The sequence below is a fragment of the Astyanax mexicanus genome, chromosome 15 (assembly GCF_023375975.1).
Source record: "Astyanax mexicanus isolate ESR-SI-001 chromosome 15, AstMex3_surface, whole genome shotgun sequence".
In the NCBI taxonomy this organism is placed as follows: Eukaryota; Metazoa; Chordata; class Actinopteri; order Characiformes; family Acestrorhamphidae; genus Astyanax; species Astyanax mexicanus.
Window position 1 is genome coordinate 44073724 of NC_064422.1, and position 19407 is coordinate 44093130.

The 19407-nt window shown below is 36.2% G+C and overlaps 1 protein-coding gene across 2 annotated transcripts in view; it reads left to right on the plus strand.

Annotated features, from left to right (window-relative positions):
* The window catches only part of ormdl3 (ORMDL sphingolipid biosynthesis regulator 3), a 67009-nt gene extending 47899 nt beyond the window's left edge, over nucleotides 1-19110 (plus strand). The window contains exons 1-4 of one of the 2 annotated variants that reach the window (XM_049464656.1): nucleotides 9364-9633; nucleotides 12204-12455; nucleotides 15166-15317; nucleotides 17855-19110. In XM_049464656.1, the coding sequence (XP_049320613.1) occupies nucleotides 12282-12455; nucleotides 15166-15317; nucleotides 17855-17990 (462 nt within the window). In that variant the 5' untranslated portion in view covers nucleotides 9364-9633; nucleotides 12204-12281 and the 3' untranslated portion in view covers nucleotides 17991-19110. Of the gene's footprint in view, nucleotides 1-9363; nucleotides 9634-12203; nucleotides 12456-15165; nucleotides 15318-17854 lie in introns of those variants that run through there. The other variant, XM_049464655.1, reaches the window with a different exon arrangement.
* Nucleotides 19111-19407: the final 297 nt, after the last annotated feature.

Sequence of the window (19407 nt, forward strand, 5' to 3'; positions counted from 1 at the left end):
TAATTACAACTAAAGGGGAAGTTGATTTAACTTTTTTAAGGCAGCCAGTTTGCTCAATTTATTTTAAGTAATGGGGAATAAAAACTTGAGTTAGCATAGATTAAAACATCAAGTTATTAATGTTTATTAAGGGGAAGTTAATTTATTTCTAAGGTAGCCCAGGGGGAATCACTACACACTGATGGTGAGTGTTAGTCAAAAACTGTTGGACACACCCAGTATGCACATATATTGTGACAGAAGCCAATGGAAAAGAAGCTAGCAATGGTAACAAACTAAACTCAGTTATTAGAAGTTGGTTAAACTCAAAGATCTCAGTTTGAATAGTACAGTATACGTGCCCACAAATTCAATTCAACTAACTCAAAATAGTTGAGTATTGTTTAGAAATGTCCAATTTTATGTAAAAAAGACTTAAATCATTTAAGTCTAAACAGTGGGTTTACAGGGTAGTATTGTTTGTGCATTTAACCGGGGAAGCACACTTTGACAGGGTGTTCATTTGAATAAAGTTGAGCTCTGCTGAACTTTTTGTTGGAGGGCGGGGCTGCGCTCAACGCAGCGCAACCCAGTCAGCGTGCAGCGGCTCTCTCCACTGAAACAAAAAAGAATGTGTTGTGCTGGTGGACGGGATTTGATTTTAAGTCATGCGCCATAAAATATACTTCTGGGCCACTAGTTTGTGACCCCTGCTCTACACCTTGGTGTGAGACCTGAGGGCACGTCCCAATTGTGTACTGATTTTAATTAGGCTTACTGTTCTTTTGGAATCTTCTTTTTATCATTATTATTATTATTATTGTTATTATTATTATATTCATTAACAAAAGGCAAACGCTTCTCTAACAGCTTTTGGGGTAAAATCACCAAACCTTGCAGGATCTTAAGCTATTGAATTACATTGTTCATTTGTTTTGGAGTGATTAATCATATGTTTTTTGTACAGCATGTGTTTTTATGCTCTAAACTTTTATTTAAAAAAAATTAAACAGCCTTACAGGTCACCTTTAGTTAGCACCAGCTAATAAATTTGATATACATATATATAGAAGAACTAATAGCAAAATCCTTGAACCGATCCGGTTAACGGTATTTCGTAAAATTGAGAACACACACAGCACTCTCCATTGCTCTCCACTACTGTCTGTGTTATGGAGGAGCTGCTGGGTAAACCAGCTATGAGGCAAAGGCTTTGTCACCCACATTTACATATAAAACAGTTTCTGGACACGTCTCTATTAGCCAGCAGTTTTTGCATTCCATCATTTCATCCATTATCCATGTTTATGAATTTTCTCTTTCTAGTTACTAACAATGAAAAAAAAAGTAGATTGTGTTCCGCTGACACTGATGCACCCTGAGCCCGCAGGACAGCTTGAATTACTTTGGAACTTGATCTCGGCTGCTTATCCACCATCCAGACTATTCTACTTCGCAACAATTCATAATTCATAATTTTTCTCTTCCGTCCACGTTCAGGGAGGTTAGCTACAGTGCCATGAGTTGTAAACTTCTTGATTATGTTGCGCAACATAGACAGAGGACAGAGGAACATCTCTGGGATCTCTGGGATCTTGAGATTGTTGATATTTTTCTACAGTATTTTGGTTTTGAAGTCCTCAGATGGTTCTCTTCTCCTCTTTCTGTTCTTCATACTTAGTGTAGTACAAAGATTCAAGAGTCAACTTATCTCATTTTTATCTAGTGTTAGGCGTGATTTTTATAAAGCTTACACCTGTTACTCACCATCACATGCTTAAAACTTTTTTTTTTTCACTTTTTTCTGCTTTTTGTGTTTTTCCAATACATACAAAGGAAATAAACATGTGTTTAATATAACCTATAATTTCAGTATTCTTTAATATTTTTGGCCATGACACTCTCTGGTCAGTCAGTTACACCAGCTGTTTCCTTCATTTTCAGTTATTACAAAATCCAGAAAATAAAAACTGGATTCCAGGTCTAAATTAGATGAACTGGACTGAACTGGATACAAATCTTAGTTATTCAGGTTTGGGAGGTTAGTAAACAGAATATTAACTTTAATAATCCATTTAGGACTAAAAAATAGAAGTGGTGAAGTATTGCTATGCCAGCATACATCACTGCAGGTTCACCAGCTATTTTTTAAATTTATTCATTTATTTATTTATTTCCCTTTCTTTAAATTTTGTATTTTTGCATATGTTGTGCTAATACTGGAGTGATAAACAGCGGTTTTCCAGCCACTGTTGCAGCTTCAGTTGCATAGTTATTTCTAATTTTGTTTAAATAGATAGATAGATAGATAGATAGATAGATAGATAGATAGATAGATAGATAGATAGATAGATAGATAGATAGATAGATAGATAGATAGATAGATAGATAGATAGATAGATAGATAGATACTTTATGTATCCCAAAGGAAATTTAGGCATCCAGCAGCAACAACACAATACAATAAGAACATATTCAAACATAAATTAAAACCCAGAAGAATAGAAGCCTATAAAAACTATACAAGGTAAAGATATATCTGTAAACGGAGCAGTGCAGTAGATGTTGCTAATGGTCATTAAATAATTAACAGAGCAAAGTGCAGTGTGCAATGACCTTGATTATGAAAGTGGCTGAATGAATGTGACATAGAAATATAATATAAATATGTATCTGTAACAAATATAGTTCTAAAAAGAGAATGTGAAATATGTGAATACCCAATCATGAGGAATTGAATGTAAGTGAGGTTCGGGAAGTGTTAGTGTAGTGTAATTATAATAATTTACTTTTTTTAATACAAATTAAAGAATGTAACAGGGAGTGTACAACTGTGGTTTAAAAAAATATATACCTTTTAATTAGTAAAAAATAAATAAATGTAGTACTGTTGTTAGATTGGCTTTTACAATATTCCAATCATTCCAAGCGATGGGTATAACATATTTAAAACAAAGTATAAGAAAAAACAATTCACAATCTGTCTTTAACTGCTGAGAGGGTTGCTAGATCAAATAAAATCAGCTTTATTAATTGTCACATCAGAATAAAAATAGGTGAGTGACAAATTGAAGTACATGGACCCTCTTATTGAAAAGATTACAATATATACAAACTACAGATATAAAATACCAATAGAAGACACATAAATTACAAGGTACAAACATACATTATTGCACTGGAGTTCGGTGTGCAAGGTGTAAATATTTAAACACTGAATATACAGTACAGATTTATACATGTGTATATTAGGATGGATTTATGTGTACGCATGTGCTGATGAGTAAATAAGTGGAGTGTAAGAATGTCTTCATGAGATTTTACTGTAATAAATCTGCATATTTCATTTGTTAGAGGTTTTGGAAAGGCAGAGGCAGAGACATTAATGTGGTGATGGTGACATCTGTTGGAGGATTTGTGCACTGTAGGATACAGCAGTAGGTTACAATTGTAGGTACCTGGGGCCTCATGTACTGAGACTTGCGTGGACTTCCTACTAAAATGTTTCGTACGCTCAGACCTAAAAATGCCGTACGCACAAAAAAATCCGGATTTATCAAACCGTGCTTAGGCAGAATCCCACGTACTCTCTCTTAGTACATCACAATCAACTTGAAATCAAGCGCAAGTGCACGAAAACATCACACCTGCCATGTCTCCTCCCTCAATTACACAGAGTATAATGTTATAATAATAATAATAATGATTAATATTATATATGCGTAGCGTAATAACTAATAATTACCCATTTTTTTAATTGTATTATTTTAAGATGGATAATAAATGCTTTTATTTAAATGCTTTAAATTAGTTGCTTACCAAGAAGCCGCCCGTCACGCACTCAGCTTGTTTTCTTATCCTCTTATGCTCTTGGAAATCTAAAACGGCTTATAAGCCAGTCATCATCATGGGCCAAAAAACATAATGGACATGGAAAATGCGCTCTCAGTTAATTCGGCCTTAGCACTATTTTCCAATAATGCCAACGATGGCAGCGCAAACTTTTATGCATGTTTATATAATCTAGGCTAAGTGGAAACACGTTAAACGATTATTTGTGTAAGCCAATGAAATTGTCTGATTCATTTACTTTATTTTACCCAATAATTGCTTACTACAATGTGTGAATAAAGAATATCTTAATAGTTGTAATTTCAACGTATCACCTCTATTTGTCGCCAAATGACAAAAACACAATATATACGTACAAAAAAACATGCGTACGCCCGAAACGGAAGTGCCGTGGGGGAACGCAAGTCAAATTTATCTGACCGTGAGCGTGAAATATGGCGTACGCACTTTTAGTACATGAGGCCCCTGTTCTTTTTATGAGTTATAGAAGTAAAATATGCACAGTGGAAGTATGCTTAATTTAGGGAAAATAGTTTACGTACTGAATTAAATAAAATTTCAATTAAAAATTTTAAATTGATAGTCTCTCTGAAAGTCTTGATACGAGGTAAAAAATAACTTTAAGATCAGTAAATGTAGCCCTGTTTATATATATATTAATACTGTGACCTGAATGATCGTTTTAATGCACACTGAACTGAATTTATTTGTTAACTGGAGAAAGAAGGAAATTATGGATTATTATAATACAAATATCTTTTATAAATGACATATTGTAAACTCATTTTAAACTTGTCTAACCTGTTCAATAGAGCTTTTAACAAATATTTCGTTGAATACTTAAATATTTTGAGCAGTTTTGGTCCATTTATAGTGTTTATGGAAATTTAAAATATTTAGTTTAGTTATGTTATGTTCAATTAAAAAATAAGAAAATAGCACATTTCTCCTAAATAGAAGAATATTTAGTATATAGTTATAGTTTAGAAGTGCTCAAAGGTTATACTCAAACTTAAGTTCACCAATTTGTGTCTTTTTGTCTGTAGAGGCAAAGTAACTCGCTCCTACTATCACCAGAATTGTGGCTAGGTTGCATTATTAGTTTAAAGTAATATTTTAATGAAAGTATTTTAATAGCAACAGCTGTAAGAGGATTCACATGTGAAAAATAAGCACATATTATATATTTAGTTTGATTTGTGTTGAGACTAACACAGATTTGCTTAGCACATTACATTACATTACATTACATTACATTACATTACATTTGGCAGATGCTTTTGTCCAAAGCGACTTACAATAGTCAAGTACAAAAGTAATAGAAGTTAAAGGAAAAACATTTTTAGACAGGGCTTAAAGGAGGTCAAAGGGAAGTAAGGGGATACAAAAGTGAAGATGGGGAAGAAGGAAATGAGGTTAGAAGTAGTTAGTGTGTTAGAGGTGTTAGGAGAGTAAGTGCTCTTTGAAGAGCTCTGTCTTCAGGAGTTTATTAAAGATAGTGAGAGATTCTCCTGATCTGGTAGTAGAAGGTAGTTAGTTAGAGGTGTTAGGAGAGTAAGTGCTCTTTGAAGAGCTCAGTCTTCAGGAGTTTATTAAAGATAGTGAGAGATTCTCCTGATCTGGTAGTAGAAGGTAGTTAGTTAGAGGTGTTAGGAGAGTAAGTGCTCTTTGAAGAGCTCTGTCTTCAGGAGTTTATTAAAGATGAGTGAGAGATTCTCCTGATCTGGTAGTAGAAGGTAGTTAGTTAGAGGTGTTAGGAGAGTAAGTGCTCTTTGAAGAGCTCAGTCTTCAGGAGTTTATTAAAGATAGTGAGAGATTCTCCTGATCTGGTAGTAGAAGGTAGTTAGTTAGAGGTGTTAGGAGAGTAAGTGCTCTTTGAAGAGCTCTGTCTTCAGGAGTTTATTAAAGATAGTGAGAGATTCTCCTGATCTGGTAGTAGAAGGTGAGAACAGTCTGGATTGCTTTGTGTGAGTGTTTGTTTGGTAAAGCGAGGCGACGTTCATTGGAGGAGCGCAGCGGGCGGGAGGTGGCGTAAGTCTTCAGGAGTGAGTGCAGGTAGGAAGGAGCTGTTCTGTCATCACCTTGTAGGGGATTGTAAAAGTTTTGAATTTGATGTGAGCATCAACTGGTAGCCAATGGAGCTCAATGAGCAGAGCACAGTCTGTTATTCTTTCATGAAGGCTTTACAATAGTGCAATAGTAAAAATAGAAAATAAATAGAAAATAATTAATTTCTCCCAAAAGAATGGATGTGGTAGTGGTACTGATTCCTAGACTAGAATATTTGCAACCATTGTGTACTCATCATTGCTAACAAGTACAACAAGTACACTGAACTGCAGTCAGTATCTGCTGAAAACCCGTCATTACATTAATTTATGTCATCACGTACGCTCCTTAGGGAAAAGTAAGTCAATATTACTACAAGTTCTGGTTCAGTGTTCTACCTGAAGGAGTTTGATAAAAGCAAGACATCAGATTTCAGGTGCCTGAGGGCTGCAACTGTGGAGAATCTCTGTAACAATGGTGTTCTGTGCACTTAGACATAATTAAACAGGTTTTAAAACGTGGAAGATCTTCGCCGGGAGGCCTGACGAATGAAAGTGGAGAGACCACAAGGCTTTGAAGTCCTGTGCTCGAAGAAGAGCTCAATTATCAGTAAAAACAGCGTGATCTGTGCTGAAGTGTGAGTTATATTTCTGTTCCCAGTAGGCATGATTACTAATCTAGTGTAACACAGTTAAACACTAGTGACTAGTGAATAAAAAAAAAATTAAACTGCTGTTAAAAATCAGATCAGAGAGATCCTATAGCTAATATATATATGTCACATACTACATTAACCAACCACACCGCCTGAAGCTACAGGCTTTAACCCAGTGCTTACGACTGATCCTTAAATGGAGAACATGACACTCTTGACCTTCTGCCTGGTGTCAGGACCTCTGTATATGTGTGCCGCTTTTAAGAGTGTTTAAGAGCGTAATCTTTGTGTTTACTCCATGAACACTGATAAAACTGATCCCTATCTAGATTATAAACTGATAGCTTTTGGGATTCTCAATTAAAGCAGCAGTTTTTAAGATTTTTTCTTTTAAATTAAAAGCAGTAGGTATTTCTGAGTGGGGAGCACTGCACAAAACTAAATCTTAGCAAGTGAATTTTTTTAAATTTAAGGCAATAAATCTTTTTTTTTTTTTTTTTTTTACTTTTTGTCTTACTAAGCATTGTGTAAGTGTTAAATTATTTTGCTTATTTTAGGGTTAGTTATCTTAATCTGCTTTTAGCTACAGAGCACCAGCGAGCTGGAATTCACTACAGGAAACGTTGAAGCTCAGCTCGCTGGGATCACTGAATCATTTTAAACTTTTAGTTTCTAATCACCATCAGAAAGCCTGTGACTGTTTTTTCTTATATTATTTATATATTTTTAATTTTTAACTTATTTTATTCATTTATTTTTTGTTTACTTATTATTACTAAAATTTTTTATTTCATTTTAATGTTTTGTATTTTCATTCTTGTTCTTAGTTCTATTACGCATTTAATCACATATCATTTTTAATATTTTACTTTACTTCTACTATTGTCTATTTACTTATTTTATACTTTATACATTTTTTTATTTTTATGTCAAATTTGTTTTTTTTATAGTATTTTAGAATTTTCTGTTATATATATATATATATATATATATATATATATATATATATATATATATATTAAATGTTGATTTAAAATGCTTACTTTTATTTATTTTATTTTATTTTTTACTATTTTATTTATTATTATTTCTAAATTATCATTAAATGTGTTCAATCCCTTTGATGTTATAAAGGCTCGGCAACATTGTAAATGAGGGTCACCCTCAATTGTTAAAGGTGGATTGAATCATTCTTACTTAGACTTTTTACCTTATTTTAAGTAATTTGAACTTAAAATAAGCACAATCAAGCAGCAATCGTTATTCTGATTCTTGTGTCCAAAAACTGTGACTTTTGTGCTTGATTTAGGTGTTTCTTCACTCATTTTGAGACTTTTGGTGAGAAATCTTACTAAGACAATTTTGCTTACCCCATACGCAGATTTTTTTGCTTAATATACATATATTTGTCTTAATTTGCATATATTTGGTCTAGTTTTTGCCAACGCATTTTTTGCAGTGAGGGAACAGAATATTTTTGCAATTCTGCAGGTGGTTGTTGAAAACTGGTTCAAGCTGACCTAAAGTGTATTATAACTTTGAAAAAGTGCTTGTTACTAGAATTAGAGATTCTGTGCCCGAGCTCGACCCAATGCCGGGTCGTGTCGGGCTCTGTTTTTAATGGTATTTTTAGCATTTAAAAACATCCCAGCAAGCCGTAGCAGCAGCGAACGAGTGTTCAGATCTAATGGCCAAAAGATCAGAATTTAAAGAGCAGGGGATGACTGCTCTAAATCCAGCAACTGAGGATGCAATCTTGTACTTTCTGAACAACATGTAGAACCATGTATTTAGGCTATATAGCCTCATAATTAATATGCCATTACATTGTTATACTGGTGGCTCCTATTAGTAGAGAAGGCATTTACTTATTTTATGTTCGTACAGGCAGAAGACCTCTATTACACCTGAATATTTTATTTTTTAATCTTATTTTGTAACTTAAATGGAATATTAATGTTTGAAGATTTTTTTTTCCCATGTAAATTATTATTGTTGTTGGTCTATTTTGGTTTAATGATTCTGCAGTGTGTAGCTGTATTGCTGGATTTTTGGATGTAGGCTATAAGCTTAAAATAAAAAAATAAAACTTTGTTCAGAAAGTGTTTTATTTTCTTAAACATTGTTAATTATATTAAAGTATAGAGAGTAAAGTAAAGTCAATTTAAATTATTAGTTATTGTTCTTGGTCTATTTGGGTTTAATGATTATGCAGTGTATGCTGCCATATTGCTGTTTTTTGTGTTTATGTGGTTTTTGGATGTAGGCTATATGCTAAATATTAAAAAAAAAATTAAAGTATAGTTTGTTTTAAAAGTATTTTACATTCTCAAACCATGTTAAATTATATAAAATTATAAGATCAGAGGAAAGTCATTCAGACATCATTTTTGTAGCCTAATTTACTGATGTTTAGGCCTGTGGATCATTGTTCACATTGTTGGTGTTTACATTTTTTTGGATATCTGTTCTTATTAACATTTTTTATTAAATAATGTATTAAACTAACATAATTCTAAAAAACGCTTTTAAAAAGCTCAGTTTTAATGCTGTAGTTTCTGAGAAAAAAAAATATATATGGATTAGCTGGGCCTGATCCATTCTGTTCTGGATACCTGAAAAACTACATTTCCCATAAGTCTCCTTTTTACTCCAAGAGCTCTGATTGGCTCTCGCTGTGACAGTAAAAGGAGGCGTGGGGCCTGTTCAGCTAATGAGAAACGAGGTCAGCCTTGATTGGCTCAGGCTCCCCACGTGATGCGCCGCAGCCTATCACAGTGTAGAGCTTTTTGAAGCGTAAACGCCCACAGAGTGATGACGTGCAGCTGGGAGGTCGTACCGTGTTGGTCAGCAGCAGCTGCTGGATACAAATGTATCGTTTATAAACGTACGGAGCGCTCGCGGCTCGCTGTTATTGGAGGGCGCTGGCTGAGGAACCCCCGCGCGCGCGCTGTGAAGACGCTCCTCCGGCTCATCAGCTTTACGCGTCTTCTCTGATTAAACGCTAAACTTAGAGAGATAAACTGATAACGGGGATAACGGAGTTTCCCTCAGCCGGTTACTGTGACTGTTCCTCACACCCTGACTCAGGGTGATCCGTAAGTAGCGCTGCGTGAGTTAAATAACTGAGATAAACCAGTTTTTATCTGTTATAATAGATACAGCACTGTCCCTGCTGGGTTGCGTAATACTCCATATTATTCCGTAATAGTTCCCCAGTTCGCGTGCTTAACTATTGTTCATAACTGCGCCACTAGCTTATAAACTATGATCTACTTATTGAGTTATGCTTCATTGCCTTGTGGAATAAAAGGCAGCTAGATAAGTTATTTTATTGCTCATTATCTGTATTTAAAAATACCTGTTCGTACAACAGAACAATTCAGCATCACAGTATTGAATTAACACTGGCAATGTTCATTATTGTACCAGTGAGTTTACATGTGCATATATAATTTAAACATTATATGGAACATATGAGACTAACATATAACTTAAACACTTGAAAAACACTTGAAAGTAAAACTTCATCTAAAACTAGTCCTAATCCCTGTCTTGGAATCTGCCCCTATGGGCATATACAGTTCAGTATAAAATAGATACTATATATATATATATATATATATATATATATATATATATATATATATATATATATATATATATATATATATATAGGTACTTGCTGTGAGTAGAATTTAAACACTGTATTGAACCTATGAGATTAAGCCTATTAATGGAGTTTACATCCTTTTTTTTTTGGACATGGGGTGCGTCTAGTCCTAGACTTAGGACTACAATTAGGCTTAATTCCTGTCTTGGAAACTGCCTGTGTGGGCGTACACAGGTAAATATAAAATTCATTCTATAAGTAGTGTAGATAGTTGCATGCTGTGGATATAAAGAATAGAAAAATATGGTCTACAACTAGGCTTAATCCCTGCTTTTATCATTTGGAAAAGTGCCATTATAGACACATGGCCACATATAGGTAAATATAAAATAAATATAAATATTGTAGCTATAAATATAATAAAAAAATACATATTCAAAGAAAAACACAGTCTACAACTAGGGTTAGTCCCTGCCTTGGAAACTGCTCGTATGGGCATGCACAGGTTAATTTCAAAATAAATACAGTAATCAATAATTGTAGATAGTTAGACATGTTCCTCTAAAAGAAACACATTGTCTAAAACTAGTTCTAATCTCTGTTTGGGAAACTGTCCCATGGGCATTTGCAGTTAAAAAAAGTATAACACAGACAATATATAAAGGTTCTTTCTGTGGATATAACTTAAACACTGTATGGAATGTATGAGATTAAGCCTATTAATGGACTTTACATCCTTTTTAAATGGATGGAGATTTTACACATTAAAAGAAAAACATAGGCTTAATCCCTGTCTAGGAAACATTAGATTAGGTTGAATCTAGTGTTGGACTTAATGGCGTTTTGAATGGAGATTCCCTATTGTAACAAAACACAGTGTTCAATTATGCTTAATCCCTGTCTGGAAAACTGCTCTTATGAGCTTATACAGGTTAATATAAAATAAATACTCTTAAGTACCATAGATAGTTGCATGCTGTGGATATACCCTGCCTGGCCAAAAGGCTCTCTCCTGAGAGCCTGAGACCCATTCTTTCACTAATGTAAGTAGAAGCAGTCCAAGCATGCCTAGCTGCTGCTTTTATTATTAAACACCTGTGGACACGGTAGTGATTCAGAAACATCCAAGTTCAAAGGTGTCCTTCTGCTAAAATCCCTTTTTCTTGTTGTTTGTAAAATACAGCAGGTCTCTCTAAGTTGTTTATGATGCTGCACATGATGAAACTCTCCCTCAACCTCCATTGTCTGCAGCAGCTAGTAAAAGAAAATATTCAGAAAAACGAGTCAATCAGGAAAAGCACCGTGTCTACATCAACCCGTGAATTAGTATTCATGGCCCCGCCCACCTCAGCTCGGGACCGCCCACAGGCCGAGCTAAAGCCGGGCAGCGACGCGTCTCATCAGATAGGAGCTAAATAACAGCGCTAGGAACAGCATGCAGTTCATTCCTGTGTTATTTGTGTGAATAACACATCAGTGTTTATATACTTTACCCAGTAATTCAGAGCTAAGGAACAAATGGTTAGAATTTGTCTATAGAACACCACAGTACAATTGAGATAGGAAGGTGTATATGTTTAGAACAGTTTTGTGGATTTTTACTTTGTGGACCTGGACTACCCACCTCTGTGTGTGTGTAACCATAGGTTTAAATAGGATCTCCGGTGGATTTGGTGTTTTACTCTGAGAGACTCTAAGACTAGATTAGTGGCTGAACTGCACTTAGCAGGGTATTATTACACATGTTGTAAAGTAACATATGACATTCCAAAGACTGTTATTAGTGTAAAAGTGTCTTTATTTTAAAACGTTTAAAACCTCTCCCTGCCTCGCAGTGCTGTTAGCCAATCAGAGGTGATATGTCCACTCCTCCACTGGACTTAAGCAGCATTATACTGGATCACTGGAGCATTTTTTTTCACAAAAAAACAGCTCACATGGTATTTATTCATACTAGAGACCAAAACTAGACATTTTAAAATGCATTAATGTATTCCTGCTATTTTCAATAGGATTTTAATTAATGCCATGTATATTACTCTGTTGTTCCTCCAGGTCTGATGACTGAACCCCAGCAGCTCGATTGCGGCTTCCTCCCCTCACAGTGACCTGCGGTTTGCCCCTTTTACCACCATGAACGTGGGCACAGCTCACAGCGAGGTGAACCCCAACACGCGAGTGATGAGCAGCAGGGGCATGTGGCTGTCCTACCTGCTGGGCATCGGCCTTCTCCACATCATCCTGCTGAGCATCCCCTTCGTCAGTGTGCCCGTGGTCTGGACCCTCACAAACCTCATCCACAACATGGTGAGATATGCATAGAGTAGAGGTGTGCCATTTTGTGTAATAATACATGATAATATCGGATTAATTATTTTGAAATGCAAAAAAATAATCAGATTTTTTTCTTTAAAGCAAACTACTCTATTTTCACTTTTTTTATATTTACTAAAAGCTCTAAAGGTATATTATAGTTAATGTGCATGCACACTGGTACATAATTAAGTCACATTGCTTATTTTGTTACATTATTAATATTATTTTTACAACATCAAAGTCTTGGTGAGTAAATAACTATTAAATATTATTACTTATTATTTTCTACATAAAAAAAAAATCTTAAATGCTTTACTATGTAAAGCTAACATTTATTAGTAAAACTGTATTTGTATTGTCTATTATAGATGCATCATAGATACTCAGCTAATATAACATCTAATCTGAAATTACCTTAAAACTATATGGGAGATTGCTGGTTCAAATCCCAGTCATGCAGCTTGCTATCAGCTGCCAGAGCCCTGAGAACAGCTTTGTAATTCGCTTAGGATAAGAGCGTCAGCTAAATGCTGCAGATTTAACGTAAATGTAAAGTGTAAAAAAATCCAGTTCAACTGGATGATTTACAGCAAAAAAATGACACTGTACTGTCAAATTATTGTAATAAATATCATTTATTGTAAAAAATGTCGATAATATCACTATATACTATCTTTACCATATCACCCAGCTCTGTGCAATAGTTTATATATATATTTCAGTACCATATAATAAACCTAATCCTAACTTTAAAATGAACTTAAATCTTAAATCTATCTGGGAGAACTCTGGTTTGAATCCCGTCATGCAGCTTGCCATCAGCTGCCGGAGCCCTAAGAGAACACAATTGCAGTAGTATATATTTCAATACCATATAATAAACCTAATCCTAATCCTAAAATGAATTTAAAACTTAAATCTATCTGGGAGATCACTGGTTTGAATCCCAGTCATGCAGCTTGCCATCAGTTGCCAGAGCCCTAAGAACAACCTTGTAACAACCTTGTAATTCGCTTAGGATAAGAGCGTCAGCTAAGTGCTGTAAATTTAATGTAAATGTAAAGTGTAAAAATACAGTTCAACTGGATGATGTGACATCACTGGTTCAAATTCCGGAGCCCAGAGAGAGTACAATTGCAGTAGTATATATTTCAATACCATATAATAAATAATGTATTTTTCAGTGTTTTTTTTTATATCAGCAATAATATTCTAATCACAAAAGTACTCTGAATTATCGTGATATGATTTTAAGGCTAAATGAATCACCTCTGGTATACAGTGTGTTCTGTTTGAGCCCAGCTGTTCAGGTTGTGCTGTGAGATTTGGCTTAGCTTATGGATTCCTGCAGTAAAAACAAAAGGATTGTCTTGACACCGATTCCCACCTGGGGAAATTCTGTTTTTCTGCTGAATATTGGCCCGATTAGCTGCTGACTCCAGGCTCTTGAATTTCAGCCGCTGGCAGAGTTAAGAACGCCGTTCTGTATCAGCTTTCTAGTGTTTCTGTGCCCAGAACGGGTCAGTGCTCACACTGCCCTTATAGTCCAGCTGCATCTGCAGATCAGCCTGTAATGTGTGTCAGAGTTGACGATAAGCTTCTTCCTGTCTTACTGAACCCAAAAACAGCCTGTGATGTGGTGTGATGTATGTGTGATAGATCCTTTAATAGCTGTGAAAAGTTTCTTACAGCACTCTGCCCTTCACTTTAACTCATAAAGCCTCTAAGTGACCATGGATGTGATAGTGCATCTCAATAAATTAGAATATCATTGAAAAGTTACTTTATTTCACTAATTCAGTTGAAAATGTGACACTCATGGATTATATAGATGTATTACACACAGAGTGATCTATTTTAAGCGTTGATTTCTTTTATTGTTGATGATTATGGCTTATAGCCAATGAAAAACAAAAAAATTACAAATTAAATCCACATCTCCATAAACGTTGTCAGCAGATCCACAACTAAAAATCATTTATTTTCCCAAAAAATCTTCAGAGCTCCTTATAATCCGGTGCTCCTTATGTATGAATTCTACCAGTCAGGTATTAAAGAGCAGTAAAGCCACTCCACTGAAGTACAGAGTTATACAGGAGTTTCAGTTTAGTTCTCCAGCACAGAGACTGGTGCAGTATTAGCATTAGCCGCTAACTGTGCTAAGCTCTAACTCTTTCGCCGTTCACAGGCGAGTATATTAGACTGTAGTCTGCATGTTTAACTTGTTAAAAGAAGCTACATGGGACGAAATGCAAGCTAATATCATCCAGGCTTACCATAACATTCAGGGTCCCTCAGTTTAGCGCTAGCGGTTAGCTGCTAATGCTAATATTGCTGCACCCAGCCTTAGTGCTGGGGAATCTAAGCTTACTGTAAATAAACAGAAGTGCTTAACTCACCCAAATAAACAGTTTTCAGGAGAAAAACCTGTGTAGATTAATGTCAAGCGCTTATATAACTTTGAAAGAAAGTGTATTTTTTAAGAATTACAGTTTTGTTTACTTAACTTTGCTCTGATTAGCTAAGTTTTAAGGTCTAGCAACACCCCTGTTCCTTACTAGTGTCGCATAATGTGCCTTATAATCCGTTGCGCTTTATAAGTGTGAAAAAATACTGATTCAATTTCAAGTTTCAAGTTTTGTATGTGTTTGTGTTTGTGTGTGTGTGTGTGTGTGTGTTTGTGTATGTGTGTGTGTTGCAGTGCATGTATCTCCTCCTGCACACAGTAAAAGGTACTCCGTTTGAGACTCCGGACCAGGGCAAGGCTCGCCTCCTCACCCACTGGGAGCAGATGGATTACGGGGTCCAGTTCACCGCCTCCCGCAAGTTCCTCACCATCACCCCCATCATACTGTGAGCTCATCCTTCCTCTTCTTCTTCTATCTTCTTCTCAGGTCTAAAACACACACACACCTTTCCTACAGTGTGCCGCTGTCTGTCTGGGTGTGTTATGATTAGACACTTCTGCTTAGGGCTTAAGTGTTGACTTCCTGTGGTGTGTGTGTGTGTGTGTGTGTGTGTGCTGCTGAGAGCTGCCTGATTTAGAAACAGACAGAAAGTCAGGTCACCCTGCTGAGCTCTCTCTCTCTCTCTCTCTCTCTCTCTCTCTCTTTCTCTCTTTACTGCAGGGTGACATAGCTTTACATTCACAGCTCTGAATCTGAATTTAGAAATAATAATAATCACGCCTGAAAGTTCAGACCAGAATCAGAATCAGTGTATTGATTCTAATGTATTTGTTAAAACGTATTTTGTACATTTGGTCCTTTTAGTTTTAGGGTCCTTAAAATCTCTTTAACACCCTGCACAAGGTGCATCACGATGCTGATTGCTATCTTACACCGCATTAACACAGGATTCCTGCAGGTCCTTAAAATCTTAGTCTTAAAATGTCTTAAATTAAAATCCGGGTAATTGGGGTCTCAAATTTTCTTACATTTACTGTAAATTTGCTGTAGGTATTACAATTTCAGATTTTAGCATGAGTTAGCTAACATTACCAGAAAGAGAACTAAGGCTAGCGGAGAGCTAGCTATCGTTAGCGATAAGCTAGCTAATATACTAACTGTAGGAGCGAGTTATCTAGCTTCTTTACTGGGGAATGAACTAAAGTAAGCGATGAGCTAGCTAACATACTAACATTAGCAGCGAGTTTTCTAGGTACATTACTGGGGAAAAAACTAAGGTTAGCAGAGAGCTAGCTAACTTAAGCGATGAGCCAGCTAACATACTAACATTATCAACGAGTTCTCTAGCTACTTTACTAGGGAGCGAACTAAGGTTAGTGTAAAGCTAGCTAACATAGTAACATTAGCGGTGAGCTAGCTAACATGCTAATATAATAACATTAGCAGTGATGTAGCTACGCTAAAGAGGAGAGAACTAATGTTAGCAGAGAGCTAGCTAACGTTAACGTTAGCAGTGAGTTAGCTACATCACCGGGAGAGAACTAAGGTTTGCAGCAAGCTAGTTAACATTAGCTGTTAGCTAGAATACAGTAACATTAGAGCAGAGTTAGCTACATTAAATTTTGATTTCCAGCACAACAAATTATTTTCTACCGAAGAAAATATGGCTACATGTTTGGGTCTTAAATTATATTCATTGCCATCTACAAAAACTCTTAAAAGCATTAAATTTGACTTTTAAAATGATCCAAGATCCCGCAACAGTCTATTTTCACTCCTTCCATCTGTGTTGTTTAAATAGCAACAGTGCTTCTGAATATATCTACACTGATGGGCGTGGTGGTCTGGAAATGAGGTGTGTTCAGGTACATTTCTGGAGTATTGCTAACTTGGCAAAAGAAAACCCAGATGTGCTACTGACTGAAATGAACCTAGACAGACATCAACAGTCAGATGTTCATTTCTGTCTTGGTCAAATTGTCAAAAAAGGTGTGTCCCAACACATGGACATGCAGCAGTGCTTAAATCCAACTTTTACATAAACCATATGGTCAAAGTAGCTGCGCCGTTAAAATAGCAATCCGCCAAAGTCAGAGTGCACCTGGTTCTTAAAGGAAATGTAGAGCAACAGACACAATGATTGGTTTATTTTATGTTACGCCCAAAATTAACCACACCCATGATTAATAAAGAGAATCAGATCATGCCTTTTGCGCATTCCACGCTGTGCAAGTGTACTTTTCCTGTTGTTACGATAGCAAAAAGACACTGACGGCCTAAAATCAAGCTGCACAGTGCACGATTAACGACTTGCCTACACTGCACCTTTGTGACTGTGCACGCTAAATGACCTCCTTTTTTAGTGTGCTACTGTTTGTCACCATTGCATACATAGGCTGCAACTCTATACTTTACACTGTTTGGATGTAAAATGTTGAATCATGTCAGGTCAGCGAGGTGCCTTTACATATAAATGTGTTTATAAATGAGGGTTAATCTACAGTTACGGTAGATAGAGAATCACCAGCACCGTAATCTATAGTACCCATACTGCTCTGTAATAAATCTACAGTTACAGTATATACAGAATCACTAGCACTGTAATCTGTTGTACCCATACTGCTCTGTAATTAATCTACAGTTACAGTAGATACAGAATCACCAGCACCGTAATCTGTTGTACCCGTACTGCTTTGTATTTAATCTACAGTTACAGTAGATACAGAATCACCAGCACCGTAATCTGTTGTACCCGTACTGCTCTGTAATTAATCTACAGTTACAGTAGATACAGAATCACCAGCACCAGTAACAATGACGACGATCCGTACCTTGGCCTGATGATATTTTCTCCAACTGGACCAAACTGAATCCTAATTTAACACCCTGCCGTAGAGTTTAGAATTAGAGTGCTCATAAATTTATACGCCACTCATGTTTCTGTCTCTTCTGTCTATCTTGTCCATGGTCCTCCCCCTTTAGGTACATTCTCACCAGCTTCTACACCAAGTATGACCGCGTCCACTTTGTTATCAACACGGTGTCTCTGCTGACGGTGCTCATCCCCAAGCTCCCGCAGCTGCACGGAGTCCGGCTCTTCGGGATTAACAAATACTGAGGGGCTGCCTCTCTCCTCGCCGCTCTGGAACATGCTTACTCAATGGCAGCCCTTGTTTTGGGTTCCTGCCCAGACGTTATTGATGAACTGCGCACCAGGGGACCCAGTGTTGAGAAATGAAAGGACCGGGAGACAGAAGCTCTCTCTATTCTCGCTCTTTTTCTCAGTCTACAGACTCCAGTGGCTTCTTACGTGTGAATGAATAAGACATTTACTGCATTTTAATGTCCACCGGTTTTTCACAGTGCTGCTCATTTTGAACAAGAGCGTTTGAGGTGGTCCGCCGTCCTTCTTTTATTCTATAGTGTGAAAAATGAATGAATCAAAGCAGTATTCCTTTTCAGTATTGTGTACGGAGCCCCTGAAGAGACATAAGAGACATGGTGTATTTATTTGTAGCTAAAAGGCACATGACAGATTTTTTATTAGGTTTAACAGTGCTGAGCACCAGATAATAAAGATATTAGGGCTGGGTTACACCATTGATTTCTGAGTCAATTAGGTAAAAGTGGCCCAAATCCAATTTTCCGATCAAATCTGATTTATATATTTATTTCAGGCTGTTCACACAGTCTTTAAAATTGTGACCCGTATTTGACCTCTCTCTGAGCGATTTGTGCCTTGTATGTTATATGCATGCATGACAGAATAGTTCTTCATGTTAAGTTTCACTTTAATGCTTATCAAAATCTTAAGAGCTATGAATGAGTTCAGACTGCAACTTAGCTTATGACCGAATTCGCTCCATCCTCGCTGACAAAGAACACAATAAATGAAGGTCTATTTTGTGCTCTATTTTCACATTTCACATAAGGCGCACCAAAGTATAAGGCACAATTTAAAAGAGACACTTTAAGAAACTTCAAATTCAGAAGGTTTCACCGCTGGGTGGGGTGTGGGGGTAGCTAACTAAGTCAAGCTAAGCTGCATAAACAAAACTGTAATAAAAATACTTTCTTTTAAAGTCTACACAGATTTCTCTCCTGTATGTCCGGTATCCCACACACATAGTATCTGGTGCTCACCACGTAATATCCGGTATATCTGGGTTTATTTATCTGTGTCTGGTGCTCAACTCTATAAGGCACAATTTAAAAGAAACACTTTAAGGAACTTCAGCAGGTCTGGGGTTTGGGGTTTGGGGTCTCTGGGTGGGGTTTGGGGGTAGCTAACTAAGTCAAGCTAAGCTACATAAACAAAACTGTAATAAAAAAATACTTTCTTTTAAAGTCTACACAGATTTCTCTCCTGAAAATGTTTTATTTGGGTGAGTAAAGCACTTACGTTTATTTACAGTAAGTTTAGATTCTCAATTTTTTACAAAACTATGGCTGGAGCATTAGCATTAGCGATTAACCACAGAGCTACACTGAGAAACCCTAAGTGCTCCGTCCGGTAAGCCAGGGAGATATTAGCT